Source organism: Terrapene carolina, unplaced genomic scaffold (genome assembly GCF_002925995.2).
Source record: "Terrapene carolina triunguis isolate 2854851 unplaced genomic scaffold, T_m_triunguis-2.0 Scaffold58, whole genome shotgun sequence".
NCBI classification, from domain to species: domain Eukaryota; kingdom Metazoa; phylum Chordata; order Testudines; family Emydidae; genus Terrapene; species Terrapene triunguis.
The window spans coordinates 32,266,486-32,289,356 of NW_020664409.1; the positions used below are offsets into that span (position 1 = coordinate 32,266,486).

Here is a 22,871-nt window from a genome sequence, read left to right on the forward strand (position 1 = left end):
GTAGCTTCAATTGGTGCAAGACACACACTCATTACATCAGAAAAATCAGGACTTGGTGAAGCCATTACTGTGACAGTAAAATTATTTCCACCAGGCCCAGCCTGATTTTCTACCATCCTTGGTTAATCTGAGTAATAAAATGGAAACAGTTTCTTAGTTTTTTCTTTCCAACGGTAGGAGAATGAATCTGTCACAAGGATTTTAAGAGTGAAGTTCCTGGAGAACAACACGGGGAGTTTGGTTGTCTTGTGGCGCAAACCAATCAATGGTTAGTTCCACACTATGACAAATTTCATTGAGCACCTGCAGGCGTATACTGGGAATATGGGAGTTCTGCTCAGGCAGTGGATTATAACATTCTTTGAATTTGAGGTAAATGACTGAAAAAAGCAATGTGGATTTTTCTACCCAAGTGTCAAGGGAAGGGATTTCAGACAAGAGCTAGGTCTGAGAGTACCTCCCAGTTATACATATGTCACTGCAGTCAATTTGTCTAATAGTGGCTTTTAGGCAAGAAGGATAAGGTGGATAATGTGGAATGCCAGCACATTGATACTGGACTTCCTCTAAATAGGAGTCAGATCTCCTGCACTGCTGTTATCTGGGTGTACTCTATCAGCTTGTGACATTCATGGTGATGCAAGAGGAGGAGTGTCAGGGCAAAAAACAAATCTCCTCCATGACCCGGGGGAGAAATGGTAGCAGAGGTGGGATTCCCAGTCTATAGAGCAACATCTTCAGAAAAGAGAAAAAGCCAGTGACTGAGAAAAACCCCTCAGAGTGGGCACAAATGGAACCAGCCCACAAGACCAATTCTGTATAATTGCAAAAGAGGCCCACAAGTTGAAGGACTATTTCATTTAGATTTTTTTTTTTTGGAAGAGGAAAAGAAAGTGGAGTAAGACTGAGGGGCATGATAACTAAGCCTTTGTCTACACTGACACTTTGTTGGCAAAACTTTTGTCGTTCAGGGATGTTAAAAAAACACTATCCCGAAGGACAAAAGTTTTACAGATGAAAAGCGCTGGTGTGAACAGCGCTTTGTCGACAAGAGCTGTCTCTTGCCGACAAAGCCGCTTCCGCTCGTGGGGTGTGTGTGTGTGTGTGTCTGTGTGGAAGTTTTTTGTCGGCAGGAGAACTCTCTCTTGCTGACAAACAACAGCTACACTGCGCGCCTTTTAGTAGCATGGCTTTTAGCGGCACAGCCACAGTCTAAAGACATCTCTTCTCCTCCAGGCTTTTAGCAGACATCAGGCAAAAAGGGCAAAACTGGAACTTCTGTCAATCATTTCACATATTTGCCTCCTGTTTCTCGATAGGTGAAGCCAAAATGCTGATTGTAAAGGATTTTGCCAGTCAGGTATAATGGAATATCAGCTAAAAGGGATGTATGAAAATACTGATCACCATTGAAATAAATCTCACAAACCACTTTTTACAGACATCAAAAGCCATGGATAGCTGGTTTCCAAAATTACAAAAAAAAAAAAAAAAACCCCCAAACAAAAGCTAATTTAAATAGAGCTACTCACCAGGGAAGGTACTTCCTGCTGCAAAAGAAGCATTTTTGTCATACTTAACATTCAAACACACTGGTTTCTCAGGGTCAGGCAGGACATTGAACTTGATTATAGGGCAATCTAATGTGTTCCTGTTGTATGAGGCTTTAAGCTGTAACGTATGCTCTCCCCTGAAACATACAGCAATCATATAACAAACTGTTATAATGCAATAAGTTAATAGCAGTTTTTCAAAAAGATGTTTAAATGGATTTTCATAAAGGTACTTGTGACTTATTTGGCTTTCCAAGCTTACAATATTCTCCTCCCCATGCCCACTTTCTATCATTGATATAAAAATTATAGTTAAGGCAAAAACCTAGTATTAATGCAAGGTTAGAAATATCATGAGTCAAGAAATGTCTAAAGTTTAAGATGTTCTCACATCTAACTATGCACTAATGACAGTTATTTTCATTTACTTTTGCTTAATATTCCACCATTTTGACCAATTCTCAACCCCCTTTTCAGGATCTGATTTATAGGACAGTTTAGATCATTAGGACTGGAAGGAGAGAGAACTATTTAAAAGGTCACCTGAGAGAAATGTGTTCAAAACCATTCCCAGTCCTTGCTAGCCAAGGATTGAAGCTGAACACAAGCCTCACACCTAGCAACATACACTGAGACTATTAGACCATGAAGAGGTCATTAACTTCATAATACAGAAATCTGAGGGTTTTTTTAATTTACAACACTACATTTTTAACTATGGCGAAAGACTCAAACATTTTTCTTCAAACTTAAAAAGTTATTTTTGTTCAAAATATCTTAAGTTAAAAATGCAAAAATATTAACTGATATAAAACACTAAGCATCAAAACAGAAAAGTGTGTGTTTACAATGTCATCCTCACATATTTTTGTACAATATGGAGCTGTTTTGGCCCTTTGGAAAAATTATTACAAATAGCTGAGTTACTGAGTACAGTACTACAATTACTGGATCCACAGATCTCCTCTGGGCCACCTGGCTGGCTTAGAAGTATTAAAAATTGTTATAGTTTATCTTGGGTTGAATGTCTCAAACCATGCTCCCTGTGTCACCAAGACTGGACCTATAAAAGGAAACAAGTTGGCCTCAGTCCCTTAGTTTCTGTCTGCTTATATGGAATGCAGGAGTCTTTAAAGAGAAGGAAAAAAAACAGCTAAATTGTGGTAGAAATATACTTGGAGAAAACTAGGCTACTTAACAGGACCTGTAACTATATTTCTTTTTCATTCCAATGCTCCTTAAAATTTCCACTCCAGGGCCTTCTCTAGACTGGGAAAAATGTATTTGTTTAAAAAACATGTTAGCAAAAACATTTTAACAAATATTTTTAAATACCGCTTGATACACCTCTAAAAACGAATGTTATTGACTTTAACATGTTAGTTGGGTATGCTCAACCCTATGCAGTAACACATTTTTAAAGACGTTAAACCCCTATCTACACTAGGTGCTACATGATGGTTAAAATGTGCATTTTTACAGATTTTTTCCAAGTCTAAAAAAAATCCCGTAAACAAAAGCAGCAGCTTCTCTTGGCAGACGTATGGAGTAAGCTATTACCTTCTGTAAAAAAAGTGTTTATGAAATGACTTTCTCAAAGCTGAACAATTAGCCTAGCCTATGCACCCAAACAATAAGTTACTCCTCAGGGAATTCTGAGCCAAAAAATTAAAAATTCTGCACACAATATTTTAAAATTCTGCAAAATTCTGCATATTTTATTTGTCAAAATAACACAATATAATCACACCAGTTTCAATTATTTTTGGTCATTTATTTCAAAATGTGTGTCAGCATGTCTGTAACAATACAGACAACAAAGAAAGATTCAGGAAATGCTTTTTGACAAATAGATTCATTACTAGACATATTAATACAGAATTCTGAATAATAATTCATTTAAACTACAATACAGAACCGTATTTCCCAGACTTCTCAGAAGCAGTGCAAAGGCTTGGGGGAGTCAGGGGTAACGGAGGAGCTGAGGGAGAGGGAAGTAAATTGCTGGGAAGGAGATTGGGTGTGAACTTGGGGGGTTGGTGGGTCTGGGTGGGAAAAGTATGGAACAGATTTTTTGAGGGGATGGGGAAGGATTGTTAGGGAGATTCCCCCATGCAGACCCTGGCTGACCCCTAGTCTCTCCCATTCAGTCAGGCACATCTGCCCCTGTCCCCATGTGTTCCTGCACTCTCATGTGTCCTTGCACCCCCTGTCCGCGTGTCCCTCCACCCACACTCAAACACCCACTCCCCCATCCCCATGTGGCTGTATCCCCACTCAGCCACTCCCCGTCTATGGCCCTGTACCCCCTCCCCGTGTCTCTGTGCCCCCACTCAGCCACTCCCTGTCTGTGTCCCTGTACCCCCTCCCCGTGTCTCTGTGCCCCCGCTCAGCCACCCTCTGTCCCTATGTAACTCTGCACACCCTCCACCTCTGCCTATGTGGCCCTGCGTCTCCACTTCCATTCAGCCCCTGACCCAGTCTGTCCTCCCCCACTAGGCCTTATAAGCCCCTGTCTGACCCCACCCAGCCCTGTCTGACCCCCCCACACTGTCTGTCTCCCCACAGCCCCGTCTCCTGACCTAACCGGCGCTGCGAAGAAAGCAGGCTCTTTCTTATTCCTAGCTGGCTGGGAGCTGCTGCTATGTTCTATTGCCACAGCGCCCTATAGTGGGCAAAAGGCAGAACTGCATAAGTTATTTTCTGCTGGTAACTGCTGCTGTTCTTGCACCTCAGCGCTCTCTGGTGGGCAAAAGGCATAACTACAGCAACATTTCATCAGAAGCTTTTTTTCCTGTGCAAAAAATTAAAAATGTGTGTGGCTCATTAATTATGCACACACGCAGTAGTGTAGAATTCCCCCAGGAGTAAATAAGTTAAGTGTTTGCACTTAGCTCTAGATGTCTTCCTGGCAACTACTTTAGTAAACATGCAGCTAACTAACTTAAAGGTATCTAATAAGAGTCTTTTCAGAAATTAATTTTTGTCTATACATTTCCATTACTTACCTGGGTGCATGAATACTAATTACTCCCAGATTAGCCCTACCATTTTCATCTGTTTTATGTTGTTGGCTTGAAGGAATGATCTGTCAAGAGAGTTGAAGGTTGTCAAGACATTTTTTTCTTTTAATGAGACAGAAGTAGTGTCAAGTCTTATATTACACCAAAAATAGAGTTTTCCCTTTTTCTATCATACTTTATTTCAACTCAATACCTCTCCTTGTATTCTGACAATACAGCTCATTTTTTTATACTGTGCCTCTCCTGACTCTTATGATTTAATGAAGATTTTCACAGGTTCTGGAATATTCTTGACCAGTTTTTAAGACAGTTTTTAAGCCATTTTGTCTGACTAAGCAGATTTTGATTTAATTAACTGGTTTATATATTTTACTATGGTTATATGTTTTGTTATATTCTGATGTCAATTTAGTTATTCTGTAGTATATGCTAATTGGGCTATATTTTAAGTTGCTTGCTCAAACGGCCTCCCACTTCTCATTTGTATCTATTCTAGATTTGTTTAGAGTTTTTTGAGGGTGATTACAATACGGAATGTTACAGACATAACTGGTATATATGGCTATGAAATAAAGATATACTATGTACACATACTACTACAAATGCGCATGCCCAGTGGAATACACAAAAGGGACCAGTGCTCAAAAAACCTGCAATCTGCATACCACACCAATTCACTATTAACCGAGTGTAAGGACTGAGAACTTATTTGAAATTCCTGTTAGCAGCTTCTCCCCTCATTCAAAACAAATGGGTAATGCCTCTCACCTGTGGAATTTAGAGGTAGGCCAATGTTATTGCTGAGAAGTAGCAAGTAGTGATTCCCAGAAGTAGCATGGGAAAGGATAAAGAATTTTAATCCAGCAGAATAACAGGCAGAATAGAAGTTATCCCATATAAAGGCAAAAGCTTTGTAAATTAAGGGAATTTGGAAACCAATCCAGTAGTACCTTTCTTCCAAAGATGCCTCTTCAGAGGAACAGAAACCTATTTTGTCAGTTTTTCTCATATGAGGTTCAGACATGTTTTTCTCACACGCCACAGCAGATCTTGTAGAAGGAGCCCTGATTCCCTCTGTGAATGGTTTTCCAAATGCCTATCAGACCAACTGGTGCAACAATAATATCTAGCAACTTTGAAAACCTAAGGCCTTGACAGTTTGGATGGAATCAAAACGGTACATTTGCCACATGTACTTTGTAGGTTCAAGATGTATCTGTAGATTTCTAGGGATGCCCATTTATGCTATGACCTCGCAAAGGAGTGCTAAGGATTGGAACAAAATTATGAAAGAACGATTTCCCAAGAATTGTGGAAAGAACATCATACTTTGGGCAGAAAGCTTTCTGAAGCTATGATGATATTTTCCCCAATAGCAGCAGTGTATATTTTGTATAGAGAGAACAAATAACAAAGAATGTCTTTCAGAGGCAATGGCAACTAAAAAGGCTAGCAACAGGCTTGTCTAATCTGCCATTTTGTTTAGTCTTGATGCCTCAGACTCAGATAGGGAGTCCAATATGCCTGCATAAAGAACGACACTAATGCTGGTACCCTATTTCCTATGATGTTTAGGTGTAGGACTTCAACCAATCAGCCTGGGAAAACTCTAGAATAGATGAGATCACAAGAATTTTGTGATTATTATTTGTATTCTGGTAGCATCTAAAGTCCAGTGCTCACTGTGCTTGGCACTGTACAAATGACAGTCCCTGCCCCAGAGTTCTTTATGGATTCCATAATGTATGAATAAGGCTAACAGAAAATCTTTGTTGAACCACACTTCCCTTCCAATGTCCAGGCTGTGAACTGTAAGTGGTCCAGGTCTGGGTGGAGGTGTTCCTGCTTTAAGGGGCCTAGTCGTTTCTGCAGGGGCAATTGAGGTTCCTTGGCTATCAAATCCAAACAAGCGCTTTCAGGGCCAACACAAAACTAGGAGTACTTCAGCACACTCTTTTCGGTTTCCTTTATATGAACTGCCCTGAAAAGCAGTGGATTCTTCTCTGCCCAGGATATTATTTCCATTGTATCAGAGAAGCTTCAAGTTCTCGTTACTCTCTGGTTTTGGAAGCGGTAAAAACATTCATGCTTCAGATTGCAAGTCAGACTCTAACAAAAGTAGGAGATAACTTCCCCTATTCCATGTTCCAAGCTTTCTGTAACTACCCACCACTGGTTTTCTTGCACCTTACTCTGCTTCAGGTACTGGCCACTCTCAGAAGCCACCTACTGGACTTACTAGACCACTGGTCTGTTTCTGTATGACCATTCCTATGTTTTTGATCAGACACTTCACTGATAGAGCTTTCAAAGTGAACTAAACAGGATGTCTATTCTGTGATTCTGGAAACCTGTACATCACAGACGTGTGCTTGAGAGAACTGGATGCTTTCCTTTTCTGAGTGACACACCATAATCCCATAGTTATGTTTTCCAGGTATGTGCCCAACCCTGCGATGCTTCCTTCCATAGTGAGTACTTCAAGGGTCTAGAGTGCAAATTGGACTGGCTTTTTATAGTTTATATTTACCTGTGCACAAACGAATGTTCAGACATGATTGGAAATAATGTCTAATTTTGACTGCATACGCTGAATGATTTCAGGTATTCAGAAAGCATTTCTAGAGGCACATATTTAGAAACCCCATTTAGGGGGGTGATACTGGTGTGTGGCACCAGCAATCCTAGCTGAAGGAGATAATTGCCAAAAAAACCAACTGTTGTAAAGATTTGTATTTTTCCAAAATCTTTCCTCTGTTGGTAAAATTATGGCCAGAGTCATGCCTATTTTGACCCTGGGATGAGCAATTCTCTGCATTAGGTTCAAAAAGTTTGTCTTGATTTTGTACAACTGGTAGGTTTGAATCCTTTCTGGGAGCTGATAAGTTAGGTGTGAGTCTGTTTTTCTGGACAGGACACTGATAGACATGTTGTTCATGAATGGTTACAGATGTGTAACTTGCAGTCTGAAACCTGTTGTGGCTACCACCAGCCATTTCTGAAGATTCTGAAAAGAGTAGATCAAAAGGGAGAGTTTTGTACAGGTATTGTAAGCTCTTACACACACACACACAGGTGTACACTTAGCCTTTGTCATTCACAACTTTTTGATTTGTGGAGAAAGTTCATTTAGGTCTTTGTTAGGAGCTTCCCCAGATTCTTCCCTCTGCTAATGCCGTGATTCCCAAACTTTTTAGTACTCCGGATCCTTACAGATATTTTAAAATTAGTGCTTCCCCAAATCCTTTTTTTTATATATAAACACACTGACTTAGGACACTATATTCAAAAGTTCAAAACACTAGATTCAAGAGAGATGGTTTTGCGATTTTATTTAACCACAGACAGTTTAATATAATCCAATTAAATCTGTGTTTTTAAAACTAAAATGTGAAAATATGGATTTTTTGGCATGTTTGGACATAGCTTAAGATTTCAGTGAGAAAAGCAGGCCTGTTTCGAACTGCATAGTTGTGCAATGTTTGGCTGAATCTCTGATGGAAAATGACTTGGGTCATGTGCTAAATTTCAGTGATTTCTGTGTTTAGTTTTCAGAGGTCTTTGCTGAAAACCCAGACTCTCAGAGATAGCTGGGAGTGAATGGAAGCAATACTTCCATAATTTTATCATTGAGTTGTTTATACTCTCCTTTAACAGAAATCCAGAATTCCTGTTTTTTTAAATCTGAAAACTTGGGTCTTCATCATGTGATCACTTGACAATTTTAGGAGATTTTCTTAAGCAAGATACTTAAGGTTGAAATGGAGTCAACTGTTACGAAGAATGGGTTTCAAATCCAATGAGTATCTGGAGATTCATGGTCAGCTCCAGAAAACTGAGGGAGGGTTAAGATGTCTCTGTATTCTCACCTGCTAATTTCGCTAATGTTTCCTCAAACATCCTCACATCTGCAAATTCGTATGCCAGGGAATATGTTTGGGATGACTGATTAATATTCATGGGTGTAAATTCACTTTCTTGTAGCCATTGAGTCAAGAGCTACTGCTCTTGTTACTAATCACAGCAGGACCCATGAAAAATTGCCTAAAGAATATTTTGCATACCACTGCAAGCATGTGACCAGAATGCGTACCCGACACCTTTCACACTCAAGGCAAGGATCAAATCCCTAGACAATGAGCCATTTGCTTGGAACCAAGGATGTTTTCCTTGGTAAGTACAGAAAAACTTTCGGGCTGAATGTCTAGAGTCAAGGCTTTGAACTCTGTTTATTGTCTCCTCACTCTCATATCCATGAGATCTTGAGGAAGAAAGCTCCCTTCTGAAGGGACTTAAATTCCCAAAACTTAAGAAATTTTTTATAAAAAGATAACATTTTAGTTTAAATTTGGTTTTAACCCAGGACCCCATTTGGATCTTAAAATGTCCTTGAAGGGGGTGCATACAAGAAACCCTTTATCAAATAAGGCTTGAAGAGGAAAAGACAGTTACCTTTTCCGTAACTGGTGTTCTTCGAAATGTGTTGCTCATGTGTATTCCACAATAGGTGTGCGTACTCGCCACGTGCACTGGTGTCGGAAGTTTTTCCCCTAGCAGTACCTGTAGGGGAGCGCCTCTAGCGACCCCTGGAGTGGCGCCTTCATGGTGCGGTATAAGGGGCGCTGCACACTCCCCCCACTCTGTTCTTTCTTGCCAGACAACTCCAGCAGAGGGGAAGGAGGATGGGATGCGGGCATTTCTTATAGTCCCGTGACTTTTTATAAGGGGGCTCGTATTTAGAGTGGGTGGCCTGGGTGGGAGCTTGCTGCGGCTTAAACTTAGGTCTAGCCAGAGATGGAACATAGAAGCCAGGAGTCTTAAGCGTAGTGCAGGAGTCTTTCAGGCCATGCAGTTTTATGACCGTCTGTTCCGCAAACAGAGCCTTGCCGTTACACGGGAGGTATTGCTAGCAGTTCTGCGCCTCACTGGAGAGCCCAGACAGCAGGAGCCACGACGCCCTTCCAATGGACACTGCGGAGGCCATGGACCGCGCAGCTGTGTCCGCTGCATCCGATGCTGCCTGCAAGGTTGCCCTGGCAGCCGCAGTACCCTCCTTCACCAGAGCTTTGAACTCCTTCCTGTCGCACTCCTGGAGGGAGTCCTTGAACTTGGGCAGAGAGCCCCACAGATTGAACTCATACTGGCCCAGGAGAGCCTGAGGGTTCGCCACCCGGAACTGGAAGCTCGAGGACGAATAAATTTTTCTCCCAAATGAATCCAGCCTCCTTGAATCTTTATTTTTCAGAGTGAGGGCTGGTTGGCCCTGCCGCTCTCTGTGGTTGACCGACTCGACCACCAGGGAGTTAGGGGCAGGATGGGTGTATAGGTATTCATGTCCCTAGGCGGGCACAAAATACTTGCGTTCCGCTCTCTTAGAGATGGGGGGGGAGGGCAATGAGGCTGGGGTTTGCCACAAGGCATTTGAAATTTTCGCCACCCCTTCGTGGAGTGGCAAGGCCACCCTGCCTGGTATCCAGGCGGACAGGACATTAAAAAGGGAGTCTGAGGGCTCCTCCACCACCTCTGCCTAAAGGTTGAGGTTTGATGCCACCCTTTTCAATAGGTGGGCTTTAGATTCCTTCTGCGGGACGGAGGGGCCGTAATCGCCTCATCAGGGGAGGGCGAGGAGGCGGGCATGGTAATTTGCGGATCCACCACCTGATCCCTCTCCGGGCACAGCGCTGAAGATGCGCGTCCTACCGACTCCTTCCTCGGAGGCCGGGAGCGGGAGGCCAACAGCTGTTCCGGGGCTTCGGCCACCGAGCGAGACCCCACCGGGGGCTGCGTCGGGGGTCACAGTGCCCACTGATACCACTGTGCTGGCCACGGGGCCCAGTACCACTGCACCTGCTGTGGCACCGGCGGAGCAGGCTGTTTGGCCTGGCTGGCCTGACCCATCGATGAACGACTACGAAGGGAGGCCGGACTGACGTACGACCTGCCGCTGTGTCTGGACCGGGAGGAGTGGCGGCGCCGGGAGCTGTGCCCACCACGAGACCGTGATCCCGACGTGGAGGAATGGTACCACCGGGAGCAGCTGCTCTGCGATTGGCTCCGGCAGCCGGATCCGCGCCAGCGAGGCGATCGATGCCCAGGGCTGTGGGAGCAGTGCCGTGGCGGGGTCCTGGAGTGAAACAACGAACGGGAATGGTGTCAACGTTCGTGTTGCGAAAGGCTACGATAGCCCCTCTGAGACGAGGACCTTCGGCATCATCTGCCTCGGTCCCATCGGTGTCCGCTCCTCAAGGCGGAGCGGTGGCTGCAGTCTCTGTCAGTCGGAACCCAACCAGACAACCTGGTGGGGGTTGATAGCGACCTGAATGGACTACGCACAGGACAGTTGCTGAGCGGCGAACGACATCGGGAACATTCCCTCGACAGTGACCGGTACCGAGTCGGGGGCAATTGTGGAGATCCCAGCGGCGGCTTGCCTCTGATCGCGGGACCAACATTGGCGGTGCTTCTGATACCGGCATGGACATAACGTCCTGGGCCGCTTGCAGGGCCTCTGGCATGGAGGGCATCCGGACATCTGGAGAAGCCTGCTCCAAATGGGCCAGTCTACTCCGCTTGACCTGAGTCGGAGGCCTGGAGGCCGATGGGGACCGAGGACTGCCTAACATAGGTCTAGCCTCTCCCCCAGTCTTACTCCAGTGCTGCGGCGGAGAAGGCCTCTCCTTAGCTTTCTTGGTGTGCCCTACGAACGGGAAGCGGTGCCAACTGGTAGATGGCGCCAGGGGGTCTCAGTGCACCGACACCGCGGTACCCAGTGCCGACTTGGAGGGGCGCGCTGGAATCAGGGTCAAGGCCGACTCCATCAGGATGGCCCGGAGCCTAATATCTCTCTCTCTCGGTCCAAGGCTTGAACAACTTGCAAATCTTGCAGCAATCGCTGAGATGGGTTTCACCCAAATAGTGTAAACAGTCCGCGTGCAGATCACTCACTGGCATTGGTCGCCTACAAGTGTTGCACGACTTAAAACCCGGGGCGCGAGGCATGTCCCAGCCCAGGCGCACTAACTAAACTAAACTAAAACTAATCAAACTACTAACTACAGGTACTATACACTGAACGAACAAGAGTTCTGGGGAAGAGCTGCAGCAAAGCTGGAGCAGAGCAGTTCCGAAGTACCTTCACTGGTGGCAAGAAGGAACTGAGGGTGGGGAGAGCATGCAGCGCCCCATATACCGCACCATGGAGGCACCACTCCAAAGGTCGCTAGGGGCGCTCCCCTCTGGGTACTGCTAGGGGAAAAACTTCCAGCACCGGTGCATGTGGCAAGCACGCACACCTATTGTGGAATACACATGAGCAATCACTCGAAGAAGAAGGTATTTTATTAATAATATCAGTGAATTCCTTGCAAACCACTGGCTGTCTTTCTTCGGAAAGCTATGTAGATTTTTGGGTTTCTTTTTCTAGTGGTAACTGTAGGGTACTTCCCCAGGCTATTTACAGGAGGGGTAGTATGCTATTCGGACCATTCAGCCGAAACAGGTATCGGGACCAATATCCTGATTGTGGGAATAACCTGTAGATGGCCCTACGAACCTGTAAAGATGTCTGCCTCTTCCCAGGCTAGCTTAGACCCATGTAAAGTATTTGGGGAGAGATCTAGTACCACTCAGAGCTTTATTCCATTTGGAACACAGGTAGCAATTTCCCACTTCCCCCCATAACCTCACAATGGTGTAGCTGCATGGGGAATGGAAATCTTATGTGCCTTGGTTCTGGGCACAGACTGCCTGAAGTGCTCCTTAAGCTTTAATGTAGAGCTAGCCTATTGAGAGGGAGATGGGCAACCCTCTCCCCAACTGTGAACCCCTTTCCCTGGCAGAGTGAAGGTCCATGGGCTGAAACCCAGACAAGCACAATTCCCCATTGCACTGCTGCGGAGACAGGGCTTCATAGGAATAACAGGCTTCTTTGCATGCCCAGACATGCTGCAGGACACAGAAGAGGCGGGTTGGGAAAGCAAAGGAGAAAAAGTTTAAATCATAATTTTTACAGGACTTGCTCATTAACAATACGAATCACTTCCTTATGAAAGGGATGCTTGACTTTTGTCTTTTTGACACTCAGAGCCTTTGGAGTTTGCAAGACTTAGCCCTGAGCAGGCTGTGAGTTCTCCTCTTTGCAGGAATCCCCATGTTCCTGGTCAAGCCTCCCATGGTGGAGTCACAGCTTTGGGCAGGGGAGCAGAGGCCCCAGCATGGCAGTCTGACTCAAAGCCCTAGGCCAGGGGTCGGCAACGTTCGGCACGTGGCTTGCCAGGGTAAGAACCCTGGCGGGCCGGGCCAGTTTATTTACCTGCTGACGCGGCAGGTTTGGCCGATCGCGGCCCCCACTGGCCGCGGTTCGCTGTCCCGGGCCAATGGGGACGGCGGGAAGCGGCGCGGGCCGAGGGATGTGCTGGCCGCGGCTTCCCGCCGCCCCCCTTGGCCCGGGACGGCGAACCGCGGCGAGTGGGGGCCGCGATGGGCCGAACCTGCCGCGTCAGCAGGTAAATAAACTGGCCCGGCTCGCTAGGGTGCTTACCCTGGCGAGCCGAACGTTGCCGACCCCTGCCCTAGGCCATGACAAAGCAAGGCCTGGTGGATTGTAGCAGCAGGGTATAGCTGTCCTTTGAGGCACCTGAAAAACTGCCTGTAGCACTTCTTGGACTTGGCTCAATGCTTGCAAAGCTTCTTTGCTGTGACAGTAGAGGGAAGAGGGAACCCACTGTTGTACCAAAGAAACCAAAGGTTACAGCCTCAATATTCTGGTGATTCCTCAGTGAAGAAGAGAGGAGCTAGAAGGTGAAATAAAATCATCCAGCATGAAAATGAATAAAAACTGAAGTTAAACAACAAAGTATTTGGGAGAAACGGAACCATCACATCTTCCCTGGTGTGTCTCTTACACAACTGCAACCCCTCCCCCCAAACTTCTATAATGCTTATAACTTTTCAATACAAAATTATGCAGCACATTGAAAGATTAAAAATTTGGAAACCGCATAAACTGAACTAAGTATTAATAAATAACAGATGAAATACTGTAGTGATTGCATTATTCATTTTCATATTTATTTCAGTATAAACCTCCAATTTTAAGTTTATCTGAAGCTGATGCAGAACCTCAAGTAAACTTGTTCTGCCCACAAAGGCAAAACATTTTGTGGCCTGAGTAGAAGGGTGTAGTTTAACTCTGGAGCCTTCAGCACCAAATTCCACAGATGAGGAATTACCCATTTGTGATGAATGAGGAGAGAAGCTGTGCAGCAGAAAAAGAATATCTTGTATATAAGCAAAAACTAGCACACATTACAAATAGACAAAAATTAGGGTTATCCAACTTTTTCATAATGTGGACCACATTTTAATAAAGAGATCACCTCCATCCCATTTGCAATTGTGAAGACCATCTTACAAATATATTTCCATAATATCCTAGTGGCAACAACAGCAATTGCTTACACACAGCTAAGCTGTCTCCTCCTCATTTCCACTTGATCTTCATTGCAAAGAGCCTTGATCTCAGCATTAGAAGAGGGAAACAAGAAGGGAAGCCAGAATTATGTAGCCTGCCAGCTTTTGCAGACCATCAGACAGTTCTCGATGGGCTACAGTTTGGGAAATACTGAACAAGGTGATTATGTACCATATTACTGACTCTGTTCTTTATTGTCATTTGGTAAGTTACTTAAGTACAAAACTGAAGACTAAGTAAAAGTACCAATAAGAAGAAATGTAGGGAATATGGAGAAGGTACAGAGAAAGGCCCAGGGAGAGAAAGTTAAAAAAAAAGTTACAAATGAATAGCATAAATTATTAGTTTTATTACTGTATTTAATTTTAGTTAACAAGAAAAAAGAACTGTGGAATCTGTGATGGGAATTATTTTTTATTATATGTTACTACTGTAAAAGATTATTCTGCTCTTTTTAGCTGGCATATTCACATCTGTACTTTAAAATTCCGCAATATATTTTTAAAAAGGAGAAACTAGATAGAGATGTAGGGAGGTGATGTAGCTATGTCTTGGTAGATGATATTTATGAGCTTTGATACATAAAAGCTGCCAGGACATCTTCTAAGCTCTCATTTTACCTTTAAGTTGCTAGCCTTTACAAGACTGATTTTGACATTTGGTTCAGGAGATGGATTTTCCCACTGATCACAGAGCTGAACTATCAGAGGCTTCTGCAGTTCTCTGCCATTAATTACTGCAATAGGCTGAAAAAGATACAAATATATATATTTTTTATTTTATTGTAAATAGAATGCGTCAGACAATCATTACAGGGGTGTGAGCAAGAACTACCCTCCTCCTCCCAACAAATCATGACCAAGGAACATGAGGCCATGACTTCCATCAGCTGCCTCCTAAACTAGGCTGCCTATGGTAGAGGATTAAAGCCCCAGTGGAGGCAATGCATGGGGGAGCAGGTATGTTGGGTCACATGCACCCCAGATTGCTTGGTCACATGGTGCAGCCGGGACCCCTCCCTGCAGGGCGCTGAGCCAACTGCTACACACAAAATGACCGGATGGTCACAGTCTAGTTCAAAACACACAGGTATCCTGTAATGGGGTGTGGCAGGGCCAAAAGACTTCCAGCAAGGGGCTTCAGAGGGTCTGGTATACCCTGTCACATATCCATATTAATAGGGGCACTGGTGGAAGCTTGAATTGCTTCTGTCTATACTATACTGTCTTGTAGAGATAGTGAACTTTGATCTCCAGGGCTGTTATGTTGTAGAAACTTTCAGGAATACTGAATACAGGCAAGTCTCATCTTACGCGGGGGTTCCGTTCCGCGGTTAGCGCGTAAAGCAAAAACCGCGTATAGTCAAAATTACATTGAGTTCAATTGCGGGCGGAATCGCCCGCACTACAGGTACAGTATTAAAATGGTTATTTTTTTGTTTTGTTTTTGCCATGTAAAGCTGAAATCGCGCATGTTAAATGCGCATAAGATGCAACAGACCCGTATACTATACTGAAAGAAAAACTCAACAGATTTCATCTTTGCTCCTTATACTTCAAAAACTCTGGAAATATAAAGAGCTGGTATTAAATCCTTTGGAACTGAACCAAAAGAAGCTGACTCACCTCCCCTAATTCTGGCCAATCCATAAGGTGTAGTTTAACTGGAGGTCCTGAAGTCAAATTTACTCTGAGAAAATCAGAAAATTCACGCCAAGCAAAACACAATTCTTTACTTCCAGGAGGACCTGGATAAAACCTAATACCTTTGACTGCCATGGTTTGTGTACTTTCCTATTAAGAAACAGAAGTGTAACATATTTTTAGTAAAAGCAAAGCGAAATGTAATTTATTCTTTTTTCAGATTTAAAAATGTGACTATTTATGTACACTGGATGCCAGTCTTTTTGTTGTACATTGAATAATAAATGAAAAGATTATATTGCAATGTTTGATCTCTGTTAAAATGTCAAGGTATTTTGGGATATGTAAATAAAGTGACTGATTTTAAACTAATTCTACATATTCTTAAGACATCTATCTTCATAGTAAATGGGTTTTTATCTAATTATTTTTATGCCATGATACCTAAGGACAGGTCATACCGAACAACAACCATGCAAAACTGTCAAAAATGTATAAGCCCAGACACAATATATATTTGCTTGTCTTAGCATGATGACTCAACATGAAAAAACAAATGATAGCTTATTCCCAGTCAAAATAAATCACTCACTCAAATGAAGGAGCAGAATATTTAAAGGCTGTGTTAAAATCAAATACTAGCATACATTAAATTAAACTGCCCAAGACAGAAAGCAAGATCAGCCACTTGTCTTTATTGCCCGAACCCATAAAAATGAAAAGCAGGTTGAGGATCTCAATTTATTCAAACATAAACTACAGCAGAGCTATTGCATGCAATAATAAATGCTAAAAACTCCTAAATCCAGTTATTTAGGGCCTACAAAGTGGAGCCACACCAAAAACAAAAACAAAAAAAGGGAATTCTGTAACACAACTTTATGGGACAGCGTAAAAAATCTCCTTCCCCTTATTTTTGTTGTTGTTTGCCATTGAAAATTAAATTAAGTTCTATTTGACAGAAATTCTATGTAGCAGGATTTTGTATCTTTATGCTAGAAATTAAGAAAAAATACAATTCACATCAATTGGAAAATAGCAAAACATTTTAAAGGAAAACAAGGAACACGATGTTAAGAGTTGAAAAAGTCACAAAATTTAGTTAGTTCATTGATCAATGATTGAACACTGAAAGAAACTGCATTTACAATACATATGCTAAAATTGTTTTAGACAACACCAGCTTGGAAAGAGAAAGAAAGACTATTAACCAGGCAATGACTGATATATTTTACATCAACTTCAGGCAAAATGAAAGGATAAAACAATTATCAGTTTATTGCTAAGAAACAAAATGGAAAAGACGGTTACTCACCGTTGTAACTGTTGTTCTTCGAGATGTGTTGCTCATATCCATTCCAGTTAGGTGTGTGCGCGCCGCGTGCACGATCGTCGGAAGATTTTTACCCTAGCAACACCCGGTGGGTCGGCTGTGGAGCCCCCTAGAGTGGCGCCGTTATGGCGCTGGATATATACCCCAGCCGACCCAGCGCCCCCTCAGTTCCTTCTTGCCGGCTACTCCGACAGTGGGGAAGGGGGGCGGGTTTGGAATGGATATGAGCAACACATCTCGAAGAACAACAGTTACAACGGTGAGTAACCGTCTTTTCTTCTTCGAGTGCTTGCTCATATCCATTCCAGTTAGGTGACTCCCAAGCCCCACCTAGGTGGCGGGGTCGGAGTGAGACATTGCTGTGTGCAGAACCGCTGACCCGAAAGCAGCATCGTCTCTGGATTGTTGCACCAGCGCATAGTGAGTAGCAAATGTGTGGACCGATGACCACACTGCAGCTCTACAAATGTCCTGGATCGGTACTTGAGCCAGGAAGGCAGTCGAGGAGGCCTGGGCCCTCGTGGAATGAGCAGTGAGGTGTGGCTTTGGTACACCGGCCAGGTCGTAGCAAGCACGAATGCAGGACGTAATCCAAGAGGACAGGCACTGTGAAGAGACCGGTGATCCTTTCATCCGGTCGGCCACCGCAACGAAGAGTTGCGTCGTTTTCCTAAATGGCTTTGTCCGGTCAATGTAGAAAGCCAGGGCCCTGCGAACGTCCAAAGAATGTAAATGCTGGTCTTGACGAGTAGCGTGCGGTTTCGGATGGAAGACCGGGAGAAATATATCTTGGTTTACGTGGAAAGGTGATACCACCTTCGGAAGAAAGGCAGGATGGGGGCGAAGCTGCACCTTGTCCTTGTGGAACACCGTATAAGGGGGCTCGGATGTCAGCGCCCTGAGTTCCGAGACGCGTCGTGCTGAGGTGATGGCTACGAGGAAGGCTGTCTTCCAGGATAAGTACAGGAGTGAGCAGGTCGCCAATGGTTCAAACGGAGGCCCTGTGAGCCTGGAGAGGACGAGGTTGAGGTTCCACGTCGGAACCGGTTGTCGTTGCTGTGGGTACAGCCGGTCTAAGCCCTTGAGGAATCTAACGACCATCGGGTTAGAGAAGACCGAGGACGTGAGTTCTCCTGGGTGGAAAGCGGAAATAGCGGCGAGGTGAACCTTGATTGAGGATGTCGCCAAGCCTTGCTGTCTTAGGGACAGGAGGTACTCCAGTATCAAGGGGATAGGAGCCTGCGAGGGAGACGTAGCTCGTTGCTCACACCAACAGGAGAACCTCTTCCACTTGGCTAAATAAGTGGTCCGCGTAGAGGGCTTTCTACTTCCCAGCAGGACCTGTTGGACGGCCTACGAACATTGCCGCTCTGAGCGACTCAACCATGAAGCATCCACGCCGTGAGGTGGAGCGACTGCAGGTCGGGGTGATACAGCCGGCCGTGGTCCTGAGAGATGAGATCCGGACTCAAGGGGAGCGTGATCGGTCTCTGTACTGACAGTTCCAGCAGTGTGGTGTACCAGTGTTGTCTCGGCCAAGCAGGAGCGACTAGAATTACCCGTGCATGGTCCCTGTGGATCTTGAGCAGCACCCTGTGGACCAGCGGGAATGGAGGAAAGGCGTAGAACAGATGGTCTTTCCATGCCATGAGGAAGGCGTCTGACCGAGAGCCCGGGGCTCGCCCGTGTAGGGAGCAGAATGCCTGGCACTTCCTGTTGGCCCGAGATGCGAACAGGTCGATCTGGGGAAACCCCCACCTTTGGAAGACGGAATAGATGATGTCCGGGTGAATCGACCACTCGTGCGTCTGGAAGGACCTGCTGAGACGGTCCGCCAGCGTATTCTGGACTCCAGGCAGGAATGACGCCGTGAGATGAATCGAGTGGGCGATGCAGAAGTCCCACAGGCGAATGGCCTCTTGGCATAGGGGAGATGAGCGAGCTCTGCCTTGCTTGTTGATGTAAAACATGGCCGTGGTGTTGTCGGTGAGAATCAGCACGCAACGGCCCTGTAGGAAGTTGAGGAAAGCCTGACAAGCCAGGCGCACCGCCATCAGCTCTCGGACGTTGATGTGCAGGGCTAGTTGGGACGCGGACCACAGGCCTTGGGTATGGTGCTCCCCCAGGTGAGCGCCCCAGCCTAGAGATGAAGCGTCCGTAACTAGGTGGAGGGAGGGCTGTGGGGCGTGAAAGGGCACTCCTGCACAGACCGCTGCGCGATCCGTCCACCAGGCGAGAGAGGCCAAGACCGAGGCCGGAACCGTGGCCACCATGTTCAGGTCGTCTCGATGAGGACGGTAGACCGATGACACCCAAGCCTGCAGTGGGCGAAGTCGCAGTCTGGCGTGCCTGGTTACGTATGTACACGAGGCCATGTGGCCCAAAAGGACAAGGCATGTTCTTATGGTGGTAATTGGAAAGGCCCTGAGACCTTGAATGACGCTTGAGATGGTATGGAATCGGCTGTCTGGCAGTATGGCTCGGGCACGTCTGGAGTCCAGGATTGCTCCAATGAACTCTATCCTCTGAGTTGGTACTAGAGTGGACTTCTCTCTGTTGAGTAGAATGCCCAGCTCGTGGAAAGTGTTTGTCACTATGCGGACATGAGCCTGCACTTGGTCTCTGGTGCGGCCGCGTACCAGCCAGTCGTCCAAGTACGGGAACAGCTGTATCCCTTGTCGACGAAGGAAGGCCGCGACGACTGCCAGGCACTTTGTGAACACCCTGGGAGCCGAGGACAAGCCGAAGGGAAGGACTGCGAATTGGTAGTGCACCCTGTTTACCACAAATCGCAGGAAACGTCTGTGGGGCGGATAAATTGCTATGTGGAAATAAGCGTCCTTCATGTCGAGGGCGGAGAACCAGTCTCCAGGATCCAGTGAAGGGATGATGGTCCCCAATGACACCATGCGGAACTTCAACTTTACTATAAATTTGTTGAGTCCGCGCAAGTCTAAGATGGGCCGTAGACCCCCTTTTGACTTGGGTATCAGGAAGTAGTGGGAGTAAAACCCCCTGCCCCTTAGCTCCGATGGAACCTCCTCTATGGCCCCCATAGCGAGGAGCCCAAAAACCTCCTGTGTAAGGAGTTGCTCGTGAGAAGGGTCCCTGAAGAGGGACGGGGAGGGGGAGTGGGAGGGGGGGGGCGAGGAAAATTGGAGGGCGTATCCCCTCTCCACCGTGCGAAGGACCCAACGGTCCGAGGTTATACGGGACCAAGCACGGTGGAAGCGGGAGAGGCGATCCCGGAAGGGGGGAGTTGGATCCTGGGTACCGGTCGTGGTGCCGTCCTCGACCGCACCTTCAAAAGGTTTGCCTAGGCCCTGAAGGTGGTCTAGGCTGGCCCTGGTTCTGACCGGGTTGAGGGCCGGTCGACCTTCGCCTACCACCTCGACCCCGCCTCCTAGCAAAGTCCTGTCTTGGACGAGGTGGGGGAGGGTAGAACCGCTGAGGCTGGGGCCTGAAGGGTCTGCGCTGCGGCCCTGGGACATGCATCCCCAGGGAGCGCATCATTGTCCGAGAGTCTTTAAGATTTTGGAGCCTCGAGTCTGTTTTCTCCGAAAAGAGGCCCTGGCCCTCAAACGGTAGATCCTGCAGGGTCTGCTGCAGTTCAGGTGGCAAGCCTGACACCTGGAGCCAGGAGATTCGGCGTATTGCTATCCCCGACGCCAGGGTCCTAGCGGCCGAGTCCGCTATATCAAGGGACGCCTGCAGAGAGGTGCATGCCACCCGCTTGCCCTCCTCTACCAAGGCCCCGAACTCTTCCCTCGATTCCTGGGGAACCGGCTCTCTAAATTTCCCCATCGAGGACAACATATTAAATCCATAGCGGCTCAGGAGCGCCTGCTGGTTCGCTGCCCGCAGTTGCAGTCCGCCAGCCGAATAGACCTTGCGTCCGAACAAATCGAAGCGCTTAGCGTCCTTCGATTTGGGCGCAGCGGCCTGCTGGCCATGGCGCTCCCGTGCATTGACTGATGAAACCACCAGTGAGCACGGTTGGGGGTGAGTGTACAAGTACTCATGTTCCTTGGAGGGCGCAAAGTACTTCCTCTCAACCCCTCTGGCCGTGGGCGGAATAGAGGCCGGGGTCTGCCAGATGGTGGTGGCGTTCGCCTGGATCGTGCGGATCAGCGGTAATGCCACCCTGGATGGAGCATCCGCTGAAATGATCTGCACGATGGGATCATGGACCTCCGCAATCTTCTCCACCTGGAGGTCCATATTGCGAGCCATGCGGCGCAGCAGGTCCTGGTGGGCCCGAAGGTCTATGGGAGGCGGCCCAATGGCGGATGTGCCCGCTACGGCCTCATCAGGCGAGGACGAGGAGGATGCCCCCGGTGGCAAGGGGTCCAATGGTTGGTCCTGCTCCAAGTGTTCCTGGAGTTGGGCATCGCCTGCCCCCAGGTCCAGGGCCTCTGCTGGTGCGGGCGCTGGCGCCTCCACGTCCCTTGGAGGAGGGCGGGAGATGGTGGACTCTGGGGCCCTAGGCTCCGAACGGCCCGAGCGGGAGGCAGATAGCGGAGCTCCTTGTGCCTGATGGTAGGCCTAAGGAGTCCAGAAGGACCAATGCGCAGGCCCTTGCATAGGGTCGTCGGTCTCCTGCAGGTGGCTGGCCTCCACTGCCTCAGATGATCGCGACGCCGATCTCGACGGCCACGGCGGTGCCGAACCCGACGCCGTCGGTACCGGATGGTACGGTGCCGATCGGTGCCGGTCGTAAGGCGACCTGCCCCTGTGCGGTGCCGGAGAGCGGTGCCGGGATCTGGAGCGGTGCCGGTAGTCCCTCCGGTGCCAGGATCCCGACCTGGAACGGGACGACGATCTGGAGGAGGCGTGGTACCGGGAGCGGCCTCTCGAGCCCGAGTGGCGCTCATACCGGTGCCGGGAGCTGCGTCTCGAGCCCGATCGGTGCCGGTCGTCTCGACGGTGCCGGGATGTTGAACGGCGCCGCGAAGAGGATCTGGGCCGCGAGTACGACCGGTGCCGAGGTGATATTCGGCGCCGGGACTCAGAGCGGCATCGGGACCTACTCCGGGATCTGGAGCGGTGCCGAGAGACTCGTGCTGGCGACGGTGGGCGCACCAGGGCAGGTTTTCCCCTGGACTGCAGGACGCGTGGAGCCACCGGTGCCGGGAGTTGTGACGGCGCCGGCTCCGTGAGGGCGATCAAGTCTCTCGCCGTAGCGAAGGTCTCCGGGGTGGAAGGGAGACAAGGTTCCACCACCAGCCTTGGTGGTGAAACAGTCCGCACCGGACTCAACGGCCTCGGTGCCGGAGTCGACGGTGTGGCCGCCTGTCTTTGGCGGTCCAACTGTGGACGCGGCTTTACCCCCGGCACCGGGGGAGCCGGTATCTTCGCGGCAGCAACGTCCCGCGCCTTGCCAGCCTTCTTATGGCCCGGAGAAAGGGATCGGCGCCGAGGTTCTTTAGGCGGGCGCGATGCCGACGTCGGTCGGTGCCGAGCAGTCTTTTCCGCCGCACCGGTTGGGCCCGCCGGGGCGCTGCGCACCGAAGCGCTCGGTGCCGAGACAGGGCGCGCCGAGGGAGGATCCGGACTCAGAGCCGCCTCCATCAGGAGCTGACGGAGTCTAAAGTCCCGCTCCTTTCTTGTCCTTGGCTTGAAGGCCTTGCAAATAGGACACTTATCTGCTGGATGAGCCTCTCCAAGGCACTTCAAGCAAGAACTATGCGGGTCGCTGGTTGGCATATGCTTCCCGCAGGACGCGCACGGCTTAAAGCCAGGAGCCTTGGGCATGGGCCCGGCTGTGCGCCGGGGGGAAAAGGGGAAAAACACCCCCTAAACCCCCGATAACAATATACAACTATATATATACACACTATACACTAA

General features: G+C 47.5%; 1 protein-coding gene across 1 annotated transcript in view; it reads right to left on the reverse strand.

Annotated features, from left to right (window-relative positions):
- The window catches only part of SMCHD1 (structural maintenance of chromosomes flexible hinge domain containing 1), a 179,689-nt gene that overhangs the window by 50,123 nt on the left and 106,695 nt on the right, over positions 1 to 22,871 (reverse strand). The window contains exons 28-31 of the mRNA XM_026659416.1: positions 15,674 to 15,841; positions 14,669 to 14,794; positions 4,562 to 4,641; positions 1,533 to 1,690 (exon numbers count right to left, since the gene is read on the reverse strand). Of these exons, the coding sequence (XP_026515201.1) occupies positions 1,533 to 1,690; positions 4,562 to 4,641; positions 14,669 to 14,794; positions 15,674 to 15,841 (532 nt within the window). The remainder of the gene's footprint in view (positions 1 to 1,532; positions 1,691 to 4,561; positions 4,642 to 14,668; positions 14,795 to 15,673; positions 15,842 to 22,871) is intronic.